Source organism: Harpia harpyja, chromosome 7, assembly GCF_026419915.1.
Source record: "Harpia harpyja isolate bHarHar1 chromosome 7, bHarHar1 primary haplotype, whole genome shotgun sequence".
NCBI classification, from domain to species: Eukaryota; Metazoa; Chordata; class Aves; order Accipitriformes; family Accipitridae; genus Harpia; species Harpia harpyja.
The window spans coordinates 7,086,810-7,108,377 of record NC_068946.1 but is presented as its reverse complement, the minus strand read 5'-3'; the positions used below and the strand labels follow the sequence as shown (position 1 = coordinate 7,108,377).

Genomic DNA, 21,568 nt, shown 5'->3' with positions numbered 1-21,568 from the left:
CTCTATCTTAATACAGTCTGAGACGCAGTACATGCTACCAATCAAAACCCCATGTCTGCTTGGTTTTTTTAAAATAAATTATTCAGCATATTCTGAAGTAGATTACATGAAGTAGTTTACATATTAAAGGAAGATCTCTTTTTAAAACAGATAGAGAATGCATTCTGTCTATCCTGAGACAACAATCTTCCAAGAAACCCAAAAATATTATTTCCAACAACACCTGTTTTTTTTAATCCTTCTTCTCCTTAATACAAAAAGGCCATATCAAAGCATTTATGAAAAGGTTTTCCTTCACTACTTCAAGATTTCTATGGGATAAACAACAAAACTAGCAGTCTTTTCATAAAAGCCAAATTAACAATAGCCCAATTAGTTTCAGGGTCACTGAAGTCACACCAAAAGCAAAGATAAGCAGAATGAAAGAAATACGACAAGAGAACACTTGAAAGATGTTTGGCATCAGGCAAAAACATTTCTTATACAGACCTGGCACTACAACTTGTCAACAGTGAATGAAATGACAAGGGCACTGCAAGAAAAAACACCACAGGGTTGATGCTAAATACACACTTAATATGAATGGTAATTGAACAATAAAAAGCCATATGAGCTCTGTACACTTTGGAAACTAAATATGAAAGCCAGAAACACCAAGAAGGACTCTAAGCTACTGTAACTATTCCCAGAGGCAGGGTCATCCCATTATTTAATTGTAAGATGACATACATCACAGCACTGCATAAACAATATTAGCAGTCCCAATAAGAAAGATTAAGACTTTGTTTAATACAGCACAGAAATCTTAATTCTAGAAACAGATCAGGGGTGGGGGAACACAACACAGACAGGACACGAGGGGACATGGAGACACAAATGGGAAGGAAACAGCCAATGATAACAATTAAAGATTAGGATCTACAGCTTTCAGAATTATAGCAGAATCCAAAGCTTATCGGAACGACTAATAAAGCAGGATTATTACTCAAGCAGGCAGAGCAATAGGCTGTTTGCTTCATGCCACTGAGTGTATTAAAAATAAGACTTACAGGTGAAAAAATTCCAAGTCTCAGTAGAAATAAATTGTGAAGCAATAGTTAACCTAGCTACCCCAAACTAGACTACTAATGCTTAAAAGTATGTTAATGCAAATGTTATTTGTTTTATATATATGATAATTTATATTTGTGTATAGATATAATACAAGTATGTACTTTTACAATACATATTTCAAGGCTCTGATAGAGATTATATTTTCCTTTTCACTTTTTAAATACGCACATATATATATTGAAGATTTTTTACTTTAAATCAGAGGAAAAAAAGCCACAGGAAACATCCTACCAACACATTTCACACTGTAATTACTTATATTGGGTATATACTTCTTTAACTTCAGTGAGAACATACTTCAGCAAAGCGCTAACTGTATTCAATGCTGCTGATGATAAAATAAGGGCGTAAAGGGCAATAAAAACACGCATTAGATACAGGCATCAATGAAAAAGTATACAAAGCATTTTACATGACTGTGTACCGTGGTTGTTTCTGGCTAAGAAAGCTTCTGTTCATAGCTGACTTTTTTAGCAAATTAAAAATGGCATTCCTTCGGTTTAATATCTTAAGTTCACATTCCCATGCCAAAAGGACTTTGTACGATCATCCAAAGAGAGAAGTACTTATGAGAAAAATTTAAGGCAACATGTACTTTTTCTGTAAGTATCTTTAAGTAATTGTGCATGATAGACAAACAGATGTATAATTCCTACTTGGATAGACAAATGCAAAATAAAATCATGTACACTTGGCACCGATTCAAACAACACCCTCCAGTCAGGATATTCTTGCATCCACGTAGTGGAGTACTACATCACAAAAGAAACGTGCTTTCCCCGTCTTTTCACTTCATTATAGGGGAAACGCTTAGGGTCCAAGAAAAGTGTGAAACTTCCTGATCAATCAATTTCTGTGACAGATTGTTCACCGCACATTCGAAATGGTAAAGTGGTTAAAAAAGGTTAAAAAAAAAACTGAATCCTTCAATTTTCAAGCCACTTTTATAAGGAGCTGAATTATTACCAAAAGCCTCAGGATGAAATAGATTTTCCTGGAGAGGTGTTCTTATAAGAAGTGCCAGCAGTAATAACTTACATGCCGCTAAAGGGAATTCACACACAAAAAACTTAAATCCATGAAATAAAATAAATCTCACAAGCATACACGTTGTGGAAAGGAGGATTATGAAATTTAATGACACTGAAGATTTTAAAGAACATTTCTTTTTTAGTGGATGATTTACTTTTCTTATTAATAATTAACTGTTCTAACATCTAAGTATTTTGATAAAGTCTTACATTTATACTCACCTGATTCATTTTGAATTCCTGTTGTGTTCTGAAAAGATACACACAACAAAGAAACTCCTTTGATTACATGAGCCCTAAAAAGAAAAACAGACAATTGTAACACGTACCTACCTACAAATTTACATTGAATTGAAAGTACACACAGACCTGTGGTTTCTCTTCCTAAAGCATTTGTTACAAAGGAGCATATCGCTTTATAAAAAAAATCTGCTCCAAGCTGTATTTTTGTTATTATAGCTCAAATGTATATGAATAATCTCAGGACAGATATCTACCATTAATCTTTCTGACAGTTTTAAATGATGATGCAACAGAAACGTGCTCAAGTGGAATTGTTTCATTTGTTTTTAAAAACAAGTTAGCTTGTTCAAGATTGAGCACTTTTAAGAACTTTAGGAGTGAGATCTCTTTAGAATTTAGTATCAAAGCATTATGGAAGACCTTAAGTGGTTTTCAAATTCACAACATGCATGCGTCTGAGTCTCTACTCTCCCATATTAGAAACGGGAAATTCTTCCTTAAAATTGATCCTTTTATTAAGGTACTTTATTACACTAACACATTTGGCATTCTTGTTTAACAGAAGCCTAAGTTTTCAAAAGGTTTCCAACAAAAATTCCTAGTTCAGGTAGACATCAAATTTGGAAACTCATGACAAAACTAATCAGAATGATGCCGAATCTAAGAGCCTAGTACATCAACTCACTTCCTTTTTTTTTTTAAATATATACAAAAAAGCATTATTGCAAGTTATGCTGGAAACACTATCCTTCCTGGTATCATACAGAATTTTCAATAAATGAACACTGCCCTTTTTCAGAGGTTAACTGGTACCTGATCACTTAAAGCACTTTAATCAAGTACTGTTATTTCTTCCCTGTCTTTAGTTTTCTTATTATAACAATGATTAACTGATTTTTTACTAAGTAGTTTGTATAAATACTAACATTTAATTTAAAATACATTCAAGCAAAATACACTCCAAACAAATACTCCAAATAAATTTCATATAATCCTTCACATCTTTGCACTGTAAGAAATCTTAATGCTGCATAACGGTGAAAATACTGCCAAGCATCATACAAAAGTTGCATTGCTTAAGAAATTCATAAGAAAAGGAAAAACTTCCTTGAAAAGGATATTTCTGTTATACAGCTCTTCCAGGATTACCTCCTTTTGTCCTGATATTTCTATACTACATGAGCATTTAGACAAAGAGCTGAAACATCTGTATTTCAGTTCCAGTTCTGCAGCTGGTTCTGTGGGATTTACAGTTTGCCAGCAAAGACCAGTTACGCGATAAGGAGCTTCATCTGAACAGCTTTTAAACGTCTGAAGAAAAGCACTCCTTCTGGAATGTACTGTTACAACTTTAACTTATTTCAGTATATCTGTCAAATACAAATCAATTCCTATGAATGATACATCCCAAGCTTTTGATTTTCTAAAATTTTCCCTAGCACTGACAGAGAACATAGCCAACACCAAGAAACTACTGAACAAGTAGGGAATGCTCCACAGGTTTCATTACTAGTTACAGTCACTCCTGAGATTGTTAAATCTTGCCATGACAATAACGTCCCTTCGGCGCTAAGTTTCTCATGTATTAGCACGCAGTTGTTTCTCACACAGATTCCACCTACCCTTTACGTCCCTCAGCCTTGATATCTTAACTCATTTTCCCTCCTGACAAATATGATTTCTACTTCACACATTTTTACACAAATGCTTTAGGCAAATGGTTTCTGAAATTTGATCCATAGACTTCTGCTGAAAGTCGCTCAGCACATGGATATGCTGATTAAAGAAAAAGCAAAAATTGGAGTCAGTATAAACTGTACTTGAGATGAGGCCTGAATAACACAGAAAAATCCAGTGCTCTTATTCATTGTTCATTGGGACAATACCCACACAATGTCAATTTATAAATGAAACATTTTGGATAGCAAGAGAGGCATCAAAACATTTCCTAGTGTGAAAAACAACTTATTTTTAGTAACAAATGTCATGTTTTTCTATACTTGGCTACAAAACAAAAAACGATTACTCACGTAAAGACAACAAAAGCAAGAACCTTTTATTGACAGGATTTTAGAGCACAGACTGATGAGCTACTATAGCTGTAGGACAGGAGTTTAAGTGGTTATTGTCTCCAGCTGCCTATTTCTACCTTTTCTCCTCCCTCCCGCTGAAGATTATCAGTCCCTCAATGGCAAGGGCATAACTGTTCACATACCCATTTTCTATCATGGTTCTGGAAAGTCACTTAGAAAACCTACTGCAAGAAGTGCACATATGTTACACTGTGGTAAATGACAGTCATCTGAAGCACATACATCATTTTCAACACTGAATAAAAGAGGAAGGCATTTAACCCAGAACTCTAGATATGTAAAGACAACAAGGATTTAAAGCACTTACAGAAGCAAACATTCAACATCATCACTACTCAGCCACTAAAGGTAAAGAATTCGAGACAAGTAAATACCCATTAAGTGATGGGTTGAAGGGCTCAATGCTAAAGGAAAGTCCTATCAAGCTGAACATTTCCTCTAAGCTAAGCTTTCTTACCTGAGTTGTTAAATAGATTAGTCAAAAATTTGAAAAGCAGTCAAAAACTTTACTTTGTTTCATTTGAGCAGTAAAAATACACTTTTCTTGTATTTCATATACTAATTCAAAACTATTTTGCTTAGAATTAATATTGTTTTCAAAGAATTTTCAAAACAAAAAATAAGCTTGGTATTTTTACAAATTTTATAAATGCTTTATTCAGCTTTTATAGAACTGGTTATATCCAGACCTCTCAGTGGTATTTCTTGGGAGAAGCTGACAGATCTTAACATACTGATGTATCTAAACGTCCGCATAACACAATTTTGGTAGATTCCTAACAGACTGCGCTACTCTCTACTCTTTCAGCTACAAGTTACCCAAGGAACCAGTTGATCATAAAATACAGTTAGATGAGAAATTAAGCTACAGTAAACCAAAAGCTTCAAGAAGTGTTTATAAAGCTATTAATTTAAAACACATACTTCACCTTAAAATTTTATACCTCCAGTTCTGGCAAGTTACACGTATGAGCTTTCTAACTGAAAAAATGCCTGAAAATATTTCCCCACTTTTTCCTCCATGTTACCTATTTTGTTAACAATTAACTCAACTATGTGGAAAGCAAGATTAATTGCACTAAACAAAAAAAAAAAACCTAAGAGTGTATACAGACTTACGTACAGTCACTAGTTTTCTTTCTACCTAAATGAAACATGACATGAGAACAGAAGACAAAGTATCTGGTAACACTAAATTTGGGGTTTAACTTCTAGTACACAAAGTTCAACAAAAACGAGAAAATATGAAACAATTCTACAACTGCTGCAAAAATATTAGTTCCCCATATGATCAACGGCTACCAACAACATATTTACCCGACACTGCAAGCAGAAACAAGCTTTCACTTCATACACTAATGACTTCTTAGCTACCCATACAGTCAAGTCCAATGCAAGATTTTTCCAGGAAAGCCCCAAAGAAAATGATACTGCTCTGACTTTTCATCAGGGGAATTGTGATATATTAAGTTTAAAGAAGGCATGATGACCATATTAAATCAGGTTTAAAGTTAGCAATAGTCTACAACTGTGTTAGTACTTTGAAAAAGTCACGTCAGCAACTCCATCAAATAGAGGTGGTAACTATTTCAATTCAACCTTTCCTCCAAACTCAATGGCAATGTATACCTGTATCTATCAAAGACTTGAATATTGTTAATAACACCCACCACAGTAAACTTTGAAGATTCACTGAAGACCCTAAGAAAAGATAAGTAAAGGTTCTATGCCAAAAATGAAGCACACTCACCAGTACAGTAAGCTGAATTTTTAAAATTAATTTCCAGAAAACATTGCCAAGTCATATTTCTTTCAAAACACTACCTACTACTGTATCTCATGAGTACAAAAATACTATGCACTTTCTCAAGACATTATATTTATTTAGATAAGAATATACGAGGCATTTGTATTTAAGGAATATTGTGGTCACTCTCAAACAAAACACTTGAAACAAAAAACATTTTAGCCTTATTTCTGAATTCTACACTTAAGAATTTTAAATATTCCCTTACAAAAAAAATAAATTGCTGGGAATAAAGTTTGCAAACAAGAGCAAGTAATTTTATACAAAACCAACATTACAGATCGTCTTTTTCAAACTAAATCAGATAGTACTTCTAGTAAGCATTCCTAGGTTTTACTAAATAGCTATCTTCTAATTTTATAAGCCATATTTATCATTTCTGTATGTGGGTTTTTTTTTTTTAAAAATCCCAGAATCAAAAAGCACTTTGAAAGAGAATGTTGCTTCCAATTCAGAGAAAGGAAAAACCAGGCATAAGAGTATCAATCCTATTTTGGAAGCTGAAAATGGAACATGCATTACATCACTGCTCCAGTAAAAACATGTTCATTACAGAACCAGGAACAAAACTTGAAAGTCTCAACACTCTGCTTTCCTAATGACCAGGGGTTTAGGCTGGGATACGCAGGGCTCTTTTTCTTTGTTTCAGTTTTTAGTTACAGCATGTGATTTTTTTGAATTTTTTTTTTTTTAAGTTTTTTTTAACATCAGGACATTTACATTTTTTGAGTTCAATACTGAAATACTCTAATCCACAAATTTTCAATGTATTAAGTGAAACAAGGCTTGCAAAAAAAAAAAAAAAGTTCATGTTAACTCTGAAAGATTAAAACATGTATTTGATAGAAACAAGAAGCGCTACCTATGGGCACTTAATTGCAAAGACATTTTCAGTTACTCAAGACTGCCAGAATAAGAATGGAGAAAAAATGGGCAAACAACAAACACTAAAATCTATTACCTATTGTCCATTAAGAAAAAAGGCTTTGCTTACTGCCGTGTAACCAAATAAACTTATACCTTAGAAAGGTTTATTCAGATAACCAAGAAAATAAGCCAAGAAATCACCAACACAAAAATAAAACCCATGTTTATTAATTAAACAGCAACTAGTCAAGAGAAGTCAACAGAAAATAACAAGTCTCTAACAACTGCAAATATACAGAAATACCATTCCAATCTTCAGACATAAGTACACTTTTTATTCTACTTGCAAAGACAGTAAATTCAAATGAAAATTTTCTCAGACAAGTACATTGCTGATTTACTACTACGTGAAGAAGTCCATTTCAGTCATTTCTTTTTGCAATACAGGACTCAGCCTCCCACTTTTGTCTACAGGCATATTTTATGTAGAGGCAGAGAAGAAATATTTTTCATCTAAGAATACAATCAGAGAAAAAACACACTGGTAAAAGAAATTATTTCATTGAGGGGAGTCATTAAGTATCAGGATCATAGCTGCCCTTTCACATGCTAACAAGTTCAACATCAAATATATTGCAGTCCTTTAAAAAGGTATGCCAATGCAGATACTCAACACACATGAGTTTATGAACCCCAGCTGTTTATAAACCCCTGCTAAAAAACATACAAGTAGCAGTCTCCAATCTCCACCAGTAAGCAAATAACTCATGATGATCAAGGTACTGTGATATTGCTATAAGCCATAGACTATTTTTCTTTTTCTGGCCGAGATCTTCATTCAAAGGTCTTGCAAGCACACTGCAAATAAACTATCAACTGGATACCAATGATACAGAAATACATTACCACACTAGTCATCTCTAAATCTCTCTGAAGTTCTATTTTCAACAGACAGCCACCTAGTAAGCAACAATATTCAGATCTCCTTTTTATATACCATCACTGTTTACCCCTCAGGATCAAGGCTTTTATGTAAAACAGTGAAGTGGGGACATTACTGCACTGGAGGATGGACTTCAAGAGCTATTTTAGTTTTTATGAAAAATAGTAGTTTGCTCTGACCTTCTGTTTTACTTCCATTTTCAAGTAAACATTCATGTAGAAAAATAAGGATGGGTTATACAAACGTACATAAGTACTTCAGCATCCTTCCCCATCTTCCATGCTACTCTGGAAGAAGGCTGTTCTTCAGATCCCCATACCTACACTAAAGAGGCATCAATTCAGGAATCTCCAAACACCATACTCATCATGGCATTTCTACCTAAGATATTTTATCCAAAGTGATAACTTGCCTTTTATTTAATGTAACTAGGGTTCCGCTATAAGTGAAACTTGGCCTTATTTTATGGTCTATGCTGGGGCAGACAGGCTGTTGAGACACTTCCACCCTAACAAATCCTGGGAGCTATATGCTTGAAAACCAACAGGTACTAGTACAGGGTTCTCACTGTTGTCTCTACAAGTCCAATAGTTCTTTTGTGTCTTAAAAGTCACTCCGCCACATCTATCAACGATGGGGTTCTCTAACTGAAGAGTGCCAATGCTATCACTGATTCACCATCGTGCGTTTCAACAGTTCGAAGAGCTGGAGGCCTCTTTGTCTATACCAAGGAAAGCATACTTGAATTCTTAACATGCAGATCATTTTTATTAAAATGTGGCAAGTGTCAAAAGACAACAACAAAACAATTATATACCACACTGCTATGCATCTCCAGTTCTCCTCATCAACTTAGTATGTGTGAATAAACTTAAAAAAAGACTTTGCATCCAAATAGCATGCCCGAAGTCAAGAGCATAGACTGGGAACAGCAAACTGGAGTGGCATCAGAAATGCAAGCAGTCCTGTTGTTTTCAAGAGCTGTCCACTGTTGATTACTCAAATGTAAAATAAGAAAAATATTTCTCTTGCCACTGAGCGATCAGATAGCAGGTGCACCCACATAACCTTGCCTTTCTTCTTCAACAGTTGCAAACAATTTAAAGTTTTCTTTACTATTTCAAAATGGAAATTTGGCAGCTTCATATGAATTTGAAACCACTAGAAACTCTACTGAAGACTTCAGCTACCTGCTCATGAGATTGTTATCAGCAATGCTCCACATGCTGCTCTGGCTTCAAATATAAAATGTACTCGAAGATACTACTCTTGATCTGTCTTAAATGTCTTACATGAAAATTTTCTCTCTCACCCCAAACATTCTTCCCCACGGCACCACTGCACCATTGTAAAGAAATCTCTGATTTATGTGACATGTCCTAGGAAGAACATTTCCAGTGAGGAAACCAAGTCTGAAATTAATTTCTCCAAGGCCCCACTCACTCAACTTGGCAGACACTTCATCCGCAGCGAGCTTTAAGGCGTGTGAATTGCCAAAACTTTCAAAGACTGTGTACTATGAACTATTTGGAAGACAACAGTTGTCTCGCAACGTCAGGCTGGCAGCGGTTATAGAGTACCGCTTTGCCAGCTCACACCTCCGAGGCAGCATTTTCAAGAAAAAAAACACGAAAAAGCAGCCCAGGGGATGGAGCAACCTTCTTCCAAAACGGCCCCTGCCGCCATCCTCCTCCCTCACCCTTGCTTTCACTCCCTGGACCCCCTCTCTCCATGAAGCTCTCCCGCATCCAGCTCCCACAAGGCACCAAGTCCCACAGTCGCTCCTCGCACCTGCAGCCGCTGCCCGCACGCCCACCCTGCTGCCTCGCCCCCGGCCGCCACCTTCCTCCGGGCCCCCCCCCGGGGCGGCTCCACCTCCCCGAAGGAGGCTCCTCGGCGGGCCGGGCCGTCGCCGCCGCCGCCGCCGTCCCCTCCTCCCGCGCCGGGCCCCCTCCCAGCCGCGCCCCCGGCGCCGCGCCGCTGGCTCTGCCCACCACCCCCACGCCCCGTCCCGCCCTCCGGCGCGGCGGCGCCCGCGGGCATCGCGACGGGCCCCCGCCGCCTCCCTCTCACCTGCGCCGCTGCCGCCGCCTGCGGCCCGGCTCGAAGCGGCGCGGAGCGGCCTCAGCTCCGGCACCATCCGGGCGCCATTTTGTCTCCAGCCTCGGAAGTGACGTTGGGGGGAGGCCAGCGGGCAGGTCCCCCCGCCGCGGGACCCCCTCCGGAGCGGGGCCGGCCCCCGCTGCCCCCCGCCTCCCCTCTGCCCCCCCCCAGCTCCCCGCCGCCGTTTCCCCCCCAGTATTTCCCCGAAACCGCCTCAGCTCATCCCACCTGCCGGAGCCGGCCTCCGCACCGCGGCCTCCAGCCACCACCCTCATCCCAGACAATGAGCTGTGGAGAAGAGCAGGTTCTCTTTCCCTATTTTTTTTTTTTTTTGGTCTGTTTTTCTTCCTTTCGTAGTAATGCAGCTCTGCAGGGAGGTGGTTTTCTCGCCTCTGACTGAAAACGAAAATAAAACAAAAAAACCCTCAGTGGCTGAGGGGGAAGTTATTTGAGTAACTGGAGGTGATGTGTGGAAAGATCCTCACCCCTGAGGCGGCGCGGGCGGTTTCTTTGGGCTAGCGCTCTGACAGGCTGAGACCCATTTTTGCTGCACATATATTGTGCTGTCCCGAGTAAAAGAATTTTTTCTCACTGTAATTTCTGAGGAAGTACGCGAGAGGAAAAAAAAAAAGCCATAGTCACCTCCTGGGAGATGCTCGTATTCGTATTGCAGGGCATAAGAGTGTCTCCCTTTCTTTAACTGGAAAAGTAAAATAATTCTCTCTCTCACTTCAATTTTGTATTCATAATATTGTCAAAAGAGATGTAATCCTCCTGGGCTAGGACTGTTTTTTTACATGGAAAAGTTAAGATTTTGCCATTTTTCCAGAGTAAAACCCCCTGACTTAAACCCATGGAGATGGGAGGCATTAATACAGTTATAGATTAGAGGTCTAAAGTTCAAAAAATATTTTACATTTTTTTTATTATTTTGTTTTCACATTCATTTTGCATGTACATCAAGGAGTAACATTAGAACTGTCCATAAGCCTGGACACAGGAAGTGCTCGTTCAGTACCAGGACAGAGGAGTCCCATTCCGTGAAGCTGGAAGGTTTCCTTAGCAAGTAGCCAAGCAAATCACCCAGCTACCCACTCTTGTCAAACTGAAGCTTTTTAAAACAATCCCATGTATTTCCAACGAACACAGCTACAAAGATAACCTTTCAAGCATAAAGACGACGCATACTCTGAAGCCAGAGAATTTGAATGCCTCTGTAGTAACGCTTAACTTTACCAAGCGACAGCAGACTGAAAAATAATAGGACACAGTGATCTTCCCACCTGGAATATGCAGGATATGTTTATATTTTAAAATGTTGCTTAAGTATACCAAAATCAGCTTTGAAACCTCTAATTTTAGTAGTAACAAATCCTTATATAAATATGTTTAAACTAACAACTTATTAGGCTAAATTAATTTAGTTCTAATTTGGCTGTATTAACATTTCATTTTGTAAGTAAGCTAGACTAATTACACCTCTGTAAGTTTTGGTGTTACTTTAAGAAAAGCCAAGGCTCCCATTTGACATGTTAGAGCCTTATACCTATAACAGAGGAAAAAAAAAAACATAGAACAAAATACACACCATATCAGCTAGAGTACAAACCTTTCTACCTTTAATGTTAAGTAAAAGCATCATAAATAATACAAATTATGACTTTCCTCAACATACTTATAGGTCTAGAAAAAGTTCCAAAAAAGCTCAAAACACACCCCTTTCAAGAAATAAGTTAGGCTATTTCTTTCTTTCTTCTTTTTTTCCACTGTATTCTAGAAGTGTTGAGATTGTAAACCAGGCAGGGTAGGTATCAACAAGCCAACGCACAAACTTACAGTGCTAACTACAAAATATTGATATTATAAACACTTTCTTTGAGTTTATTAATTTTATTTGGTTTTTATAACTTAATTACTATAGAACTAATGCTTACTCACTTGTTCAAGGCTGAAAGGAGTAAAGGCTTTTGATCAAATATTGATACTACTTCTCTATTCCTTCCTGGTCAAGGCTGTGTTGGTTCTTCAGAGGCTTAATTGAAGACTCACCCTGCTACTGATTGGTAGATGTCACTTTAAAAGTCATGTTGGAAGACTAGTAATTTTAGGTTGAGGGCTGGAGTGTGAAGATGAGTTTATTTTCAGTGAGGCTGGTTGTCTTCCTTTTCTTGTATTTTTTATTTTCTTACAGATTTTGCTTGGCCTTGGCTTTTTGTAGTGAAAGAATGGGAATGTTGTATAGCAGAGATTATTTTCTTGGTTTGTACTTGACTTAATTGAAGATTTTAAAAATATTTTTTATATATTTTAGTATTAAATGTTTATTCTTGAACAGCTTTTTTTAATGGATGGCTTTTAAACCTTAAATTGTTTTTATTTGGTCAAAGACATCATTTTATTTCTTTTCATGTAGAAATATAATGCTAAACCAATATGAAATTCTTTATAGCTGTATAATCACTTATGAAGACTATCTAACTCTGTGTTGCTTTTAACATTTACTACTTATTCTATTAACTATTTTTTGTTGTACTCTATTATACTTTAGGTGAAGGAGGGACTCTTGAAAAGCTGGAGCTCCGAACTAAGTAGAAGCAGTCTTTTCTCAGGTAGCTAGTTCTAACTACTTACTTTTCTGTATGTAATTGCTACTAATACAAGGTTATAGTTTTATAATAACAAAAGCTAATACTTTCCAAAAAGTTTGTGTTAAAGTTCATAGTTTCTTAGAAGGTTTATGTTATAAATGTTAGAAGAATTTTGAATGTGAAGACAAACTGTATTATTCCAATTTTTATTTTGAAGTCTGACACTTTAACTATAAGAGTAAGTAAAAACAAAGACTCTAAGTGTTGAAAAGTTTGCTAATTATTCTCTAAGACACGATAGGCTTTTAGATTGATTTGCATTTATTATTTTATCTACCAGTTAAGGAACTCGCACTTGTAGGTGTTTTAAAGAAGTGCTAGTTCGTTTTTTTCAAAGTCCTCAGAGTAGAGAACAGTAATATTCTGTAGATATCTGTATGAAATGTAGCTGTCATAAGCGTATTACGTGTATGACTGTAAAAAGTGGAAAAAAAAAAACAAACTTGTCTGGTGCTCTCAGTTTATCAGTCATTTTGGTAACTAACAGTTGCAACATTATTATTGGAATGAGCTCTGTGTAGTCCTGGTCTTTCCATAGGTATTCCTAAACCATTTACTCAACTGTGTCAGCTATTTGGTAGTAAACATGCTGTTGTACCTGTATCCTATTTATTTCCATTATTATACAAATGGGTGCACAGTCTCTTCTAGGCTTGATATTTGTAATTTTTAGTTTGAAACATTCCCCCAAGACCTCTCAAAGAATAAAAGGATACTCAGTGCATTAAAGAAATCATTTCTGACCAAGAAACTTTCTTTTAAACTGTAAGCATCACTACTGTGTGTATATATATAGTAAAAGGTTCTCATTTAGTATTGCATAGTATAGCATTTCTATTTGTCCTACAGTAGATTCTTTTTCTTTCCAAAATTCAGGATGACAGAAGTAATATGGAGAAAAGATAAAAGCATGAAAGAAAAGTGAGAGTAAAGAGTAGGGTACTTCTGCCTGCTAGAAATCTTATCAAAAACTTCCTAAATACTGCACTGAGTCTGTCTGCCCACAACTCAGCCTCTGCATCACAATAATGAATTAGTAATAAAAATATCTATGACAACAAGCCAATTGTCTATGCTCTAGATCTCCTTAGGATAAAGATGGGAATGCCTGTGATGAATGCTTGCTTGTGGGTGTAATAGTAACTACTAACTTGACAAAGTTAGTACAGGAACTTCTACTGTACAAAATAGAATAAACAAACACACAAGGGGTGCAAATAAGCAATTCTGTAAATATAACAGTGTCTACGTCAAATGATTGGTGAATCTGTTATAAGGGTATCCTTGAATAATGACATGTTAGTTTTGTGTGATAAGCAATCACTTTAAAAATATACACTTTGCTTTGGAATTGCTTGAAATAACTTGTGTGGTGTTGTTAAGCTGTCCAATAGTAATACTGATCTCTTTAGGTGTCAGTGGGACTCATTAAACCAAAAGAGGGTAGACAAGAGGCAGTAAAATTGCTTTGTAGAATCCTTGTATTGTTCATACAGTGACTTGTAATGGATTAAATTCTACATCATCTTCACAAATGTCTGCTGCCTTTTGAGACACAAAATTATGGAGTAATGTGGTATCCACAAACACAAACTTTCACTTTCTCTGTGAAAGTAGACTTGAAGATTTGGAGAAACTTGAGGCATAAGGCATGATTTCTCAGCTCAGTATTACATATATGGAACTACAGGCATTCCAATTATTCTACCTTAGGGGCCTCACTGGTAGTTTCCCAGCCTGTGTATTTTTGGTTTACCCTATCATTCTTACTCTTAAGCAGCTGTGCTTTGCTCGAGTAGACACTGTTGTTTTCCAACTAGCTGTCACTTAACCAGGTTTTATATATTTAGTCTGCATGCTTTGAGTGTGAGTAAAATAACCTCCGTACCTTCAGTACAATTTTTTTCCATATGCTGCTAATGTAGTGAGACCCATAATCTTGTAATCAAGTACGTTTTTCCCCTGTTTTCTTGTTGATTATCCAAGTTCCAAATAATTTACACTTTTCTGTGCTCCTGCTGTGATTCAGTTAATATATAGCTTTTAAAAGTGAAAGGTGGACCAGGAAGACACTGGTATTTAATACCCTTTCTTTTAAAGAAATGTAAGAGCTGTGTGAGGTAGTTGAATCTGACATATGTCCTTCTGAATCAAATGTATTCATTTCTTTCATTAATAACTGCTGCTTTTCCCAGATAGAATGTTAGGTGTTATTTCAGTACTTCAAACAAAACACCACCAAAGGGAAAACTTGGATGAGACTTGCTCCTGTTTTGCTGTAAGGCCTTACTAACATTTGAGAGGAAACTGAGGATCTGGGTAGTTTGGACAGTATGTTTTTAAAGCTATGGTAGGCTCCAACAGGACAGAATCTTTGTCAAAGTTCAAAGCTACATTTCTTTCTGGAAATAATTAGTGTTTATCTCAACTGTGATGACCAAAGTACTGACACAAATGGAGTTTCTTATGCAGATAAAGGGATTTGTAGTTTAGGAATGTCATTGTATGCTTATTTGCAAAAGGTGAAAAAGGATGTAGAGAAGCAAAATTCTGTTTTATCTCTGGCCTGGGATTAATATTGCTAGCTTGGAGTCATTAAATAGCAGAAACTCACATTATTTATAAATATTTTAGCATGTCATTCTTGATGTAGAAGTCTTCCATGTATGAATCTTAGGGCTCTCAAGCTGCTCATTTAAATTATAAATGTCTCTATGAAGCTTACTGCAACATGCAACCTTCTCGGAGTGAGAAATGCTATAGCAGGCCCATCACTCCTTGTTTTCAGAGGTATCCAAAACCAGTGAGGCTAACAGACTGGCAGCGTTAAAAAGGCAGGTGACAGATTTTGGAAAATACAGCTTCCAATATCAACCTTGTCTCCAACACTCTTATTCTATAACTCAGTCACTTCCTTGTAGTGTTCTTCACTTGTATTGGGGCACACTGTGACTGTTAATACTGTTTTTCCAGAACCCATAATTCAATAACACTGAACAGGAACAAGCTGTCTAGTTTTAGCATAGTCTGTGCTGGTCTTTGTTCCTCTCTTGCCCTCGTTTACTGCCAGATAGAATTCTCAATTTTCTTTGCCTGGAAGTTTTTGCTTTTGTTGGTTATGTCGTGTAGTCACTTATTAGATAGGTAGATCTGGCTATGTGTGTACAAGTCATCTTTATTTTCCCTACATTTACATTGAGAATATATACCACCTGGTGGTGGTCTAGCAGACTTGCACTTAATTTACACTATTTCTGGTGGTCAGAGAAGCCTACAAATCTTTAGTTGATTAAAATTCTGAGCACTCAAATTTTTTTTTGGTATTCTGAAAATATTAATGTTGCTGCTATTGTGCTCTCTAAAGTAATGAACTAGTGTTTTAGGTTACCTGGGTGTGCTTAAGCACGCATAGGCACATAATACCAGCACACAGCAGAGACAAATACTAGCAAACCCTTTTTTTGTAAATCTGGATGTCTGACTGAAAAGGTGACTCTTATGTGGTTAGAGACAGGGAACTTCTTTTGTGTAGAAGTCTTAGGGAGCCATGGCATGGCAGGAAAAAATATTTCTAGAAAAGGTTTTTCTCATCAGAGGGTCTGAAGTAGCATTGAAACTAGCTAGAGCCAAGTGATACCAATATGGCCAATTCTTCTCTTGTTAATTGGAACAAGGTGTCTATTGTCAAAACTTTCTGTGCTATTCAAGTTTGTTCTTACAAACATAGGAGACAATGTGCTGCATGGTATGGCTTAAACTAATAATTTCTCTGGGAAAGACTGATAGAGTTGAATGGCTAGGGTTACTGGTTACTTAATAGCTGTGAATTTAAGTAATATTACCCATTTTTCTCTAAAAGCGCATTTTTGACAGATAAAACAAAGAAAACAAAGAATTGGCTGAGCTGCTAAGATAACTTGTACTTTAAATGTCCTGGGGAATGAGACTCTTGGAACTCAAGCACTTAAGCATTCCTGCTTCTTTCACTTCCTTCTGGTTTAGGTGATCCTTTCTAACTTAGCCTCAAGGTCCTTTACAGTTCTTATTTTTATTTCTGTTTTCTACGGCCTGAGTCATCTTTGCACTGTAGCAGGTTTTGTTATAAAAATCTAATTTTTCACAACTTAAAGCAGTATCCAAGCTTATTAATGGAGTTTTACACTACTCATAATGTCTCACGGTTTGCTTGTCATTCTTGTCTGAATTTGTTGCTTGCCTGTTATACTGTGCATAAGTTCCTCATCTGCTGGCCAGTAAGTGCTTCTTTTCCTATAACTATGGAGAGGTTCTCTTTCAGGACCACTTTATGGAGTTGATGGTATGGTCATAACTAGTTAGTCTTAGCTATTTGGCTTCCATATGCGTGCTCCAAGTGGCCTTCCCACAATTCCCACATGACTAACTTCAGCAAAAAGATAATCAGGGTATCTGATAAGGCAGGGTAATGGTGTCAGCTCAGTGAAGTCAGTTCACTACCTCTTGATCGCAGGCTGTGGAACCAGAGACTTTATTTTCTCCATTTTATAGAACAGATGACTTCTGTCCAAGACTGAATAGACATGCTTCACTTGAACATTGCCCTCTCCAGAACTTGACAGCTGCTGAGAGCTTCAGTCCATCACGTAAGTTATGTAGGACTTTCGTAGCCATTACCTGAGTACTACTCCTACTAACTGGCTAAAATTCATCTGTGTCAATTACACCGACAGTGACACAAGGATAAAGATAAGGTCCATTTAAATTTAGATAAGTTTATCAACTGACATTGGATGGTATCCATTGCAAACTAAGAGTAGATGTTTCAGGACTGCCTCTGTAAACTGGTTCAAACACTACAGGATTCAGTCCAGAAAATGGATGACCATGAGTTTCTTAGCTGAATTAATCACTTAAATATTTCTTGTGTTTAAGTAAGTTTATGTTGGGAGAAGATGTTGGCAATAGTCTGGAAGGGAAAGCATTGTAAGAATAATGTTTAACTGTTGTTTTGGCTACCTACTACTTGTGTAGTGACAAGCTGCCTCTGAGGATGAAGTAGCACTGAGTATGGAGAAGGCATCTGGTTGTTGTCTGTACTACTGTTTCTTCCAACTTACAGCAATTAGATCAATCAAAAACACTTGAGGTGCTGTATAGATGGTGTAGGCATATTCTGTGAAACCAATACGTAACTTTGGTTTTTTTGGAAGCATTTTAAAAACAAAATCAGGCTTGATGGCTAGGAGGCGATATATAATAATCCAAAGCTTTTCTATTATGAACATGTTCATTGTTCTTGTAAAAATGCCTTCAGTAATTCTTACCACTAGCTGGTGCTAGGATACAATTTACTGAGAGTGCAGTCTTGGTGCATCTGCATTATTAGCCTGCAGTGAGGAGTCTTTTGCTTTAGTATTCTGCTTGTGTACTTCTTTATATATTTCTTCTTGTCAGGTGTATCAAATCTTAAGTCATTCTTGTGGTTCTTGCTCAGTTTTCTGCATGAAATGCAAGCATACTTTACCTCCTCAGATACTTCTATTACTTTCTGCTCAGTCAATCAAGCATACTTAATGTGGAAGTAAGCTAATTATTAATCATGACAAAATGAGCTAGAAAAATCCATCAGGAAAACTGTTTTCAAGGAGTAACTTCATAATTGTGAGTTAAATATTTCTGAAGTTTAGCACTTCTAGGTTTAAATGAACAGATGGCAGGGTTTGCCTCCCTGTGGGTTGTGGTTAATAGCAATGTGTGTTTTCATAATCTCATTAATATTTTGTCTCTTACAAAGAGCTAGATCTTGGTGCTAGGAGTATCTTCCTCAGGCTCAGTCCAGCTCTGGATCACAGAGGTAACTTTATGCAGCAACTTATACTATGTAAATTCTTTCACTACTTTACTAATAAAGCAAAGGCTGACTGTTAAAAAAGTAAACTGTGTTTTATTATACAACTTACCTTCAAGGGCTGGGGTTTGGGTCTATCTCTGTTACCACCAATTTCTAAAGCTACGTCTGAGTTGTGAGAAGTGGACTTTTCTTAATTCTCTTTGTATAAACAGCTTGCATGGATGTAGGCAGGAAAACACTGACAGTTCTGCAAATGGCTGTCCCTTATTTCTCAGCAAATTGCATCAGTCCTAAGTGCACAGGAGAGAATGTTCCTTCAAGAAAGAAGCTAGCATCTGTTATGCTATGCTCAGCTATTACTGATTATTCAACTCGTGTTTTTTTGCAAAATGGTAGATAGGAAATGAGGCAATGTCAGCTCTTCCATCTCTTTTCCCTTGAGTACACCTGCTGAACCTGCTAATTCCTTCCCTGTTTCCTGCACAGGATGAATCAAAAATGTCATGAGGCAAAATATCCACAGGACTCTAAAGGAATGTGTTATTTGAGGATAATATGGTTGATAAAAGCAGGAAATGGAGTTGCTTCCCACCTCACAGGAGGCATACAATACTGATTTCCTAAGACAAACATCAGTACATTTAAATTTGCCTTGTTAGAAAATGTTGACTCCTTCCAGAGGGAAGGAGGAAGTGTTTTAATAAGGATTTAGGTTCATCCACTTCTAGTCGATGATTTCACTCAGTTGCTAGTCAGTATTGCCTTTAAGTTTTTACCAGGTGGCAGTCTTATTGTAGGAAAAATCAGTTAAAGGGCTTATGTAGTACAGAGAAATCCATTTTCTTAAAACATCAGTAGCTTCCTATCCTGCATAGGAGAAAGAAGAAAGAGGGGTTCTCTGAAGAATAGGACAGATTCTTTCTACCATTTTTCCCCTCATGAAACAGAGGGAGCTTCTATTTTTACTCAGGGCTTATTGGAATTGTTGCTGCATTTCATCAATATCACTCTTACTGTGCTCACTTTCCCATTGGAAGATAAGGTTGCAATTGCTTTCTGCTAGTGCATCCTCTTTCTAGATTACTTTTTGTTGGAAAACTAAACCTGGTTTATACCAGTGTTGCTCTACCATTTCAGAAGAAAAATAGTCCAGTTCTAAATTAGATGCAGAGCACAAAAGATTCAAGTTTACTTGATAGAATTGCATTATAATTTATGATGCTTTCAGAAAGATGAGCCATGAAAAAATCCTTCTTTCCCTTTTAATCTTCCTAAGGCAGATTTAGCAATGGGGAGGGGAGAGGTGCAAAAATATTTGCTGCGAACTCAATCTTTATTGACTAAAAAGCAGTTTTTCATTTGTAGAGGAGTGCATTCTGGGGTTTTATGTACTATAAGCACAGAGAAGCTATGTTGCTGATATGCATCATGAGGCATATTACAGGAAGAATACATTTGATTGTGGTCTACACTTCATGTCAAAATCCAGAAAATACTCAGCAGAAATCATCAAAGCCATCTGACTTCCTAATGGAGTATAGTTACTATATTGGGGGAAGTTTGCTAATGAACACAGCTCTAGTCTAACAGAACCAGCACACAGCTCAGTAACTCATATACAGAGAAGCTGAACCTTTCTGACAGTATAGTTAAGTATTGGTATATTTTGCTAGAAGGTGTGGTGGACTCTGTAGAAATCTTTCAAAAGCCTATTTTTTTGAAAGCTGTGTTCTCATTAAACCAAATTAATGAGCTTGATTTGAGGCATGTCTTTTGAATTTCTAGACTGTTAAGGAAAAAGTAAGCTTAAAATCAAATTATTATTTTTGGGAGAATCTGTATGTGTACACTTACTGATTCAACAGATTTGCTGTAGAGGGAGGATCTGACACTGACTGCTTTGAAGAGCAACTCTTTTCTACCCTTCTGTCCCCATCAGTATTCCTTTTTCAGTAAAACTTGTTTCTTTATTTCAACTTGGATAAAACTTGGAATGGTTTAATGTAAGGAGGTCCCTTCTTTATCCTTTGAAGAACCTATTTCAGAAGGTTTTAAGGGCAATTGGGGAAAAGAACAGCTCATCTATATCCAAGTACATTTAAGTGAACTTCAAGGTTTAATGTGTGGTGATTCATGGGGTCCTGATTGCACATAAAAGTAAGGATGTTGCATTCTATGTAGTAGAATAATACTGCAAGAGCAGCCCAGGATGGATTGAGTGGTTCCTTATCCTTGTATTTGTGCTGTGAGATCCCAGAGAACACTTTAGAACTCTGATTCTACAATAAACTGAAGTGTAGACCAGGAAAAGATTGGATTGATGACCTAGAGCCCCTGTATGCCTGACCCTGGACAAATGGGTTTTTGAGACAAACTTGTAATCTGTCAGAACAAAACATTTTTAATAATTTTTTTCCCCTGATGCAAGTTTATCTGAATACTGATGTGGCTTACCATCTGAAATAGTCCCCACAGGTGGGCAAGTCCATTGTTCTGTTTTAGCTCAATCTGGAAATGTGAATTAAAATTAAATTTTAGTGAAGACTATGTGTTGCAGTTCTCAACTTTGCCTACTCCTTCCATTTTCCACTTTTTTTGTGGATGGCACTGGTTTTGGTTTTGAACTCTCAAAATCAATCATCCTTGCCAACTGCTTTCTGGAAACAGAACACAACCTTGAAAATGCATGGAATGTGCAGCACTCCTTGTCTGCTAAGACACTTGCCAATTTAGCATTTACCAGAGTCTGAAAATCTGACTTCTCCAGCCTGGAAGAGCCTAACAAGCTACATGATTGAATGGGGATCTTTGTGTTGCAGTCCAACTGTTTGTTGCAGAGCAGGGGGAGCTGTGGGTTTGGTCCGATGCCTAAATCCACAAGGCCTGGACA

The 21,568-nt window shown here is 37.1% G+C and overlaps 1 protein-coding gene and 1 long non-coding RNA gene across 6 annotated transcripts in view; one reads left to right on the top strand and one right to left on the bottom strand.

Annotated features, from left to right (window-relative positions):
- Positions 1-10,447, bottom strand: part of PRDM2 (PR/SET domain 2) — a 74,666-nt gene extending 64,219 nt beyond the window's left edge. For 2 of the 5 annotated variants that reach the window (XM_052791471.1, XM_052791473.1), the window contains exons 1-2: positions 10,171-10,290; positions 2,367-2,440 (exon numbers count right to left, since the gene is read on the bottom strand). In XM_052791471.1, coding sequence (XP_052647431.1) covers positions 2,367-2,375 — 9 coding nt within the window. In that variant the 5' untranslated portion in view covers positions 2,376-2,440; positions 10,171-10,290. Of the gene's footprint in view, positions 1-489; positions 533-2,366; positions 2,441-10,170; positions 10,291-10,428 lie in introns of those variants that run through there. The other 3 variants (XM_052791475.1, XM_052791472.1, XM_052791476.1) reach the window with 3 other exon arrangements.
- Positions 10,381-21,568, top strand: part of LOC128143798 (uncharacterized) — a 38,473-nt gene continuing 27,285 nt past the window's right edge. The window contains exons 1-3 of the long non-coding RNA XR_008235877.1: positions 10,381-10,504; positions 12,749-12,809; positions 17,376-17,470. This is a non-coding gene — a long non-coding RNA (uncharacterized LOC128143798). The remainder of the gene's footprint in view (positions 10,505-12,748; positions 12,810-17,375; positions 17,471-21,568) is intronic.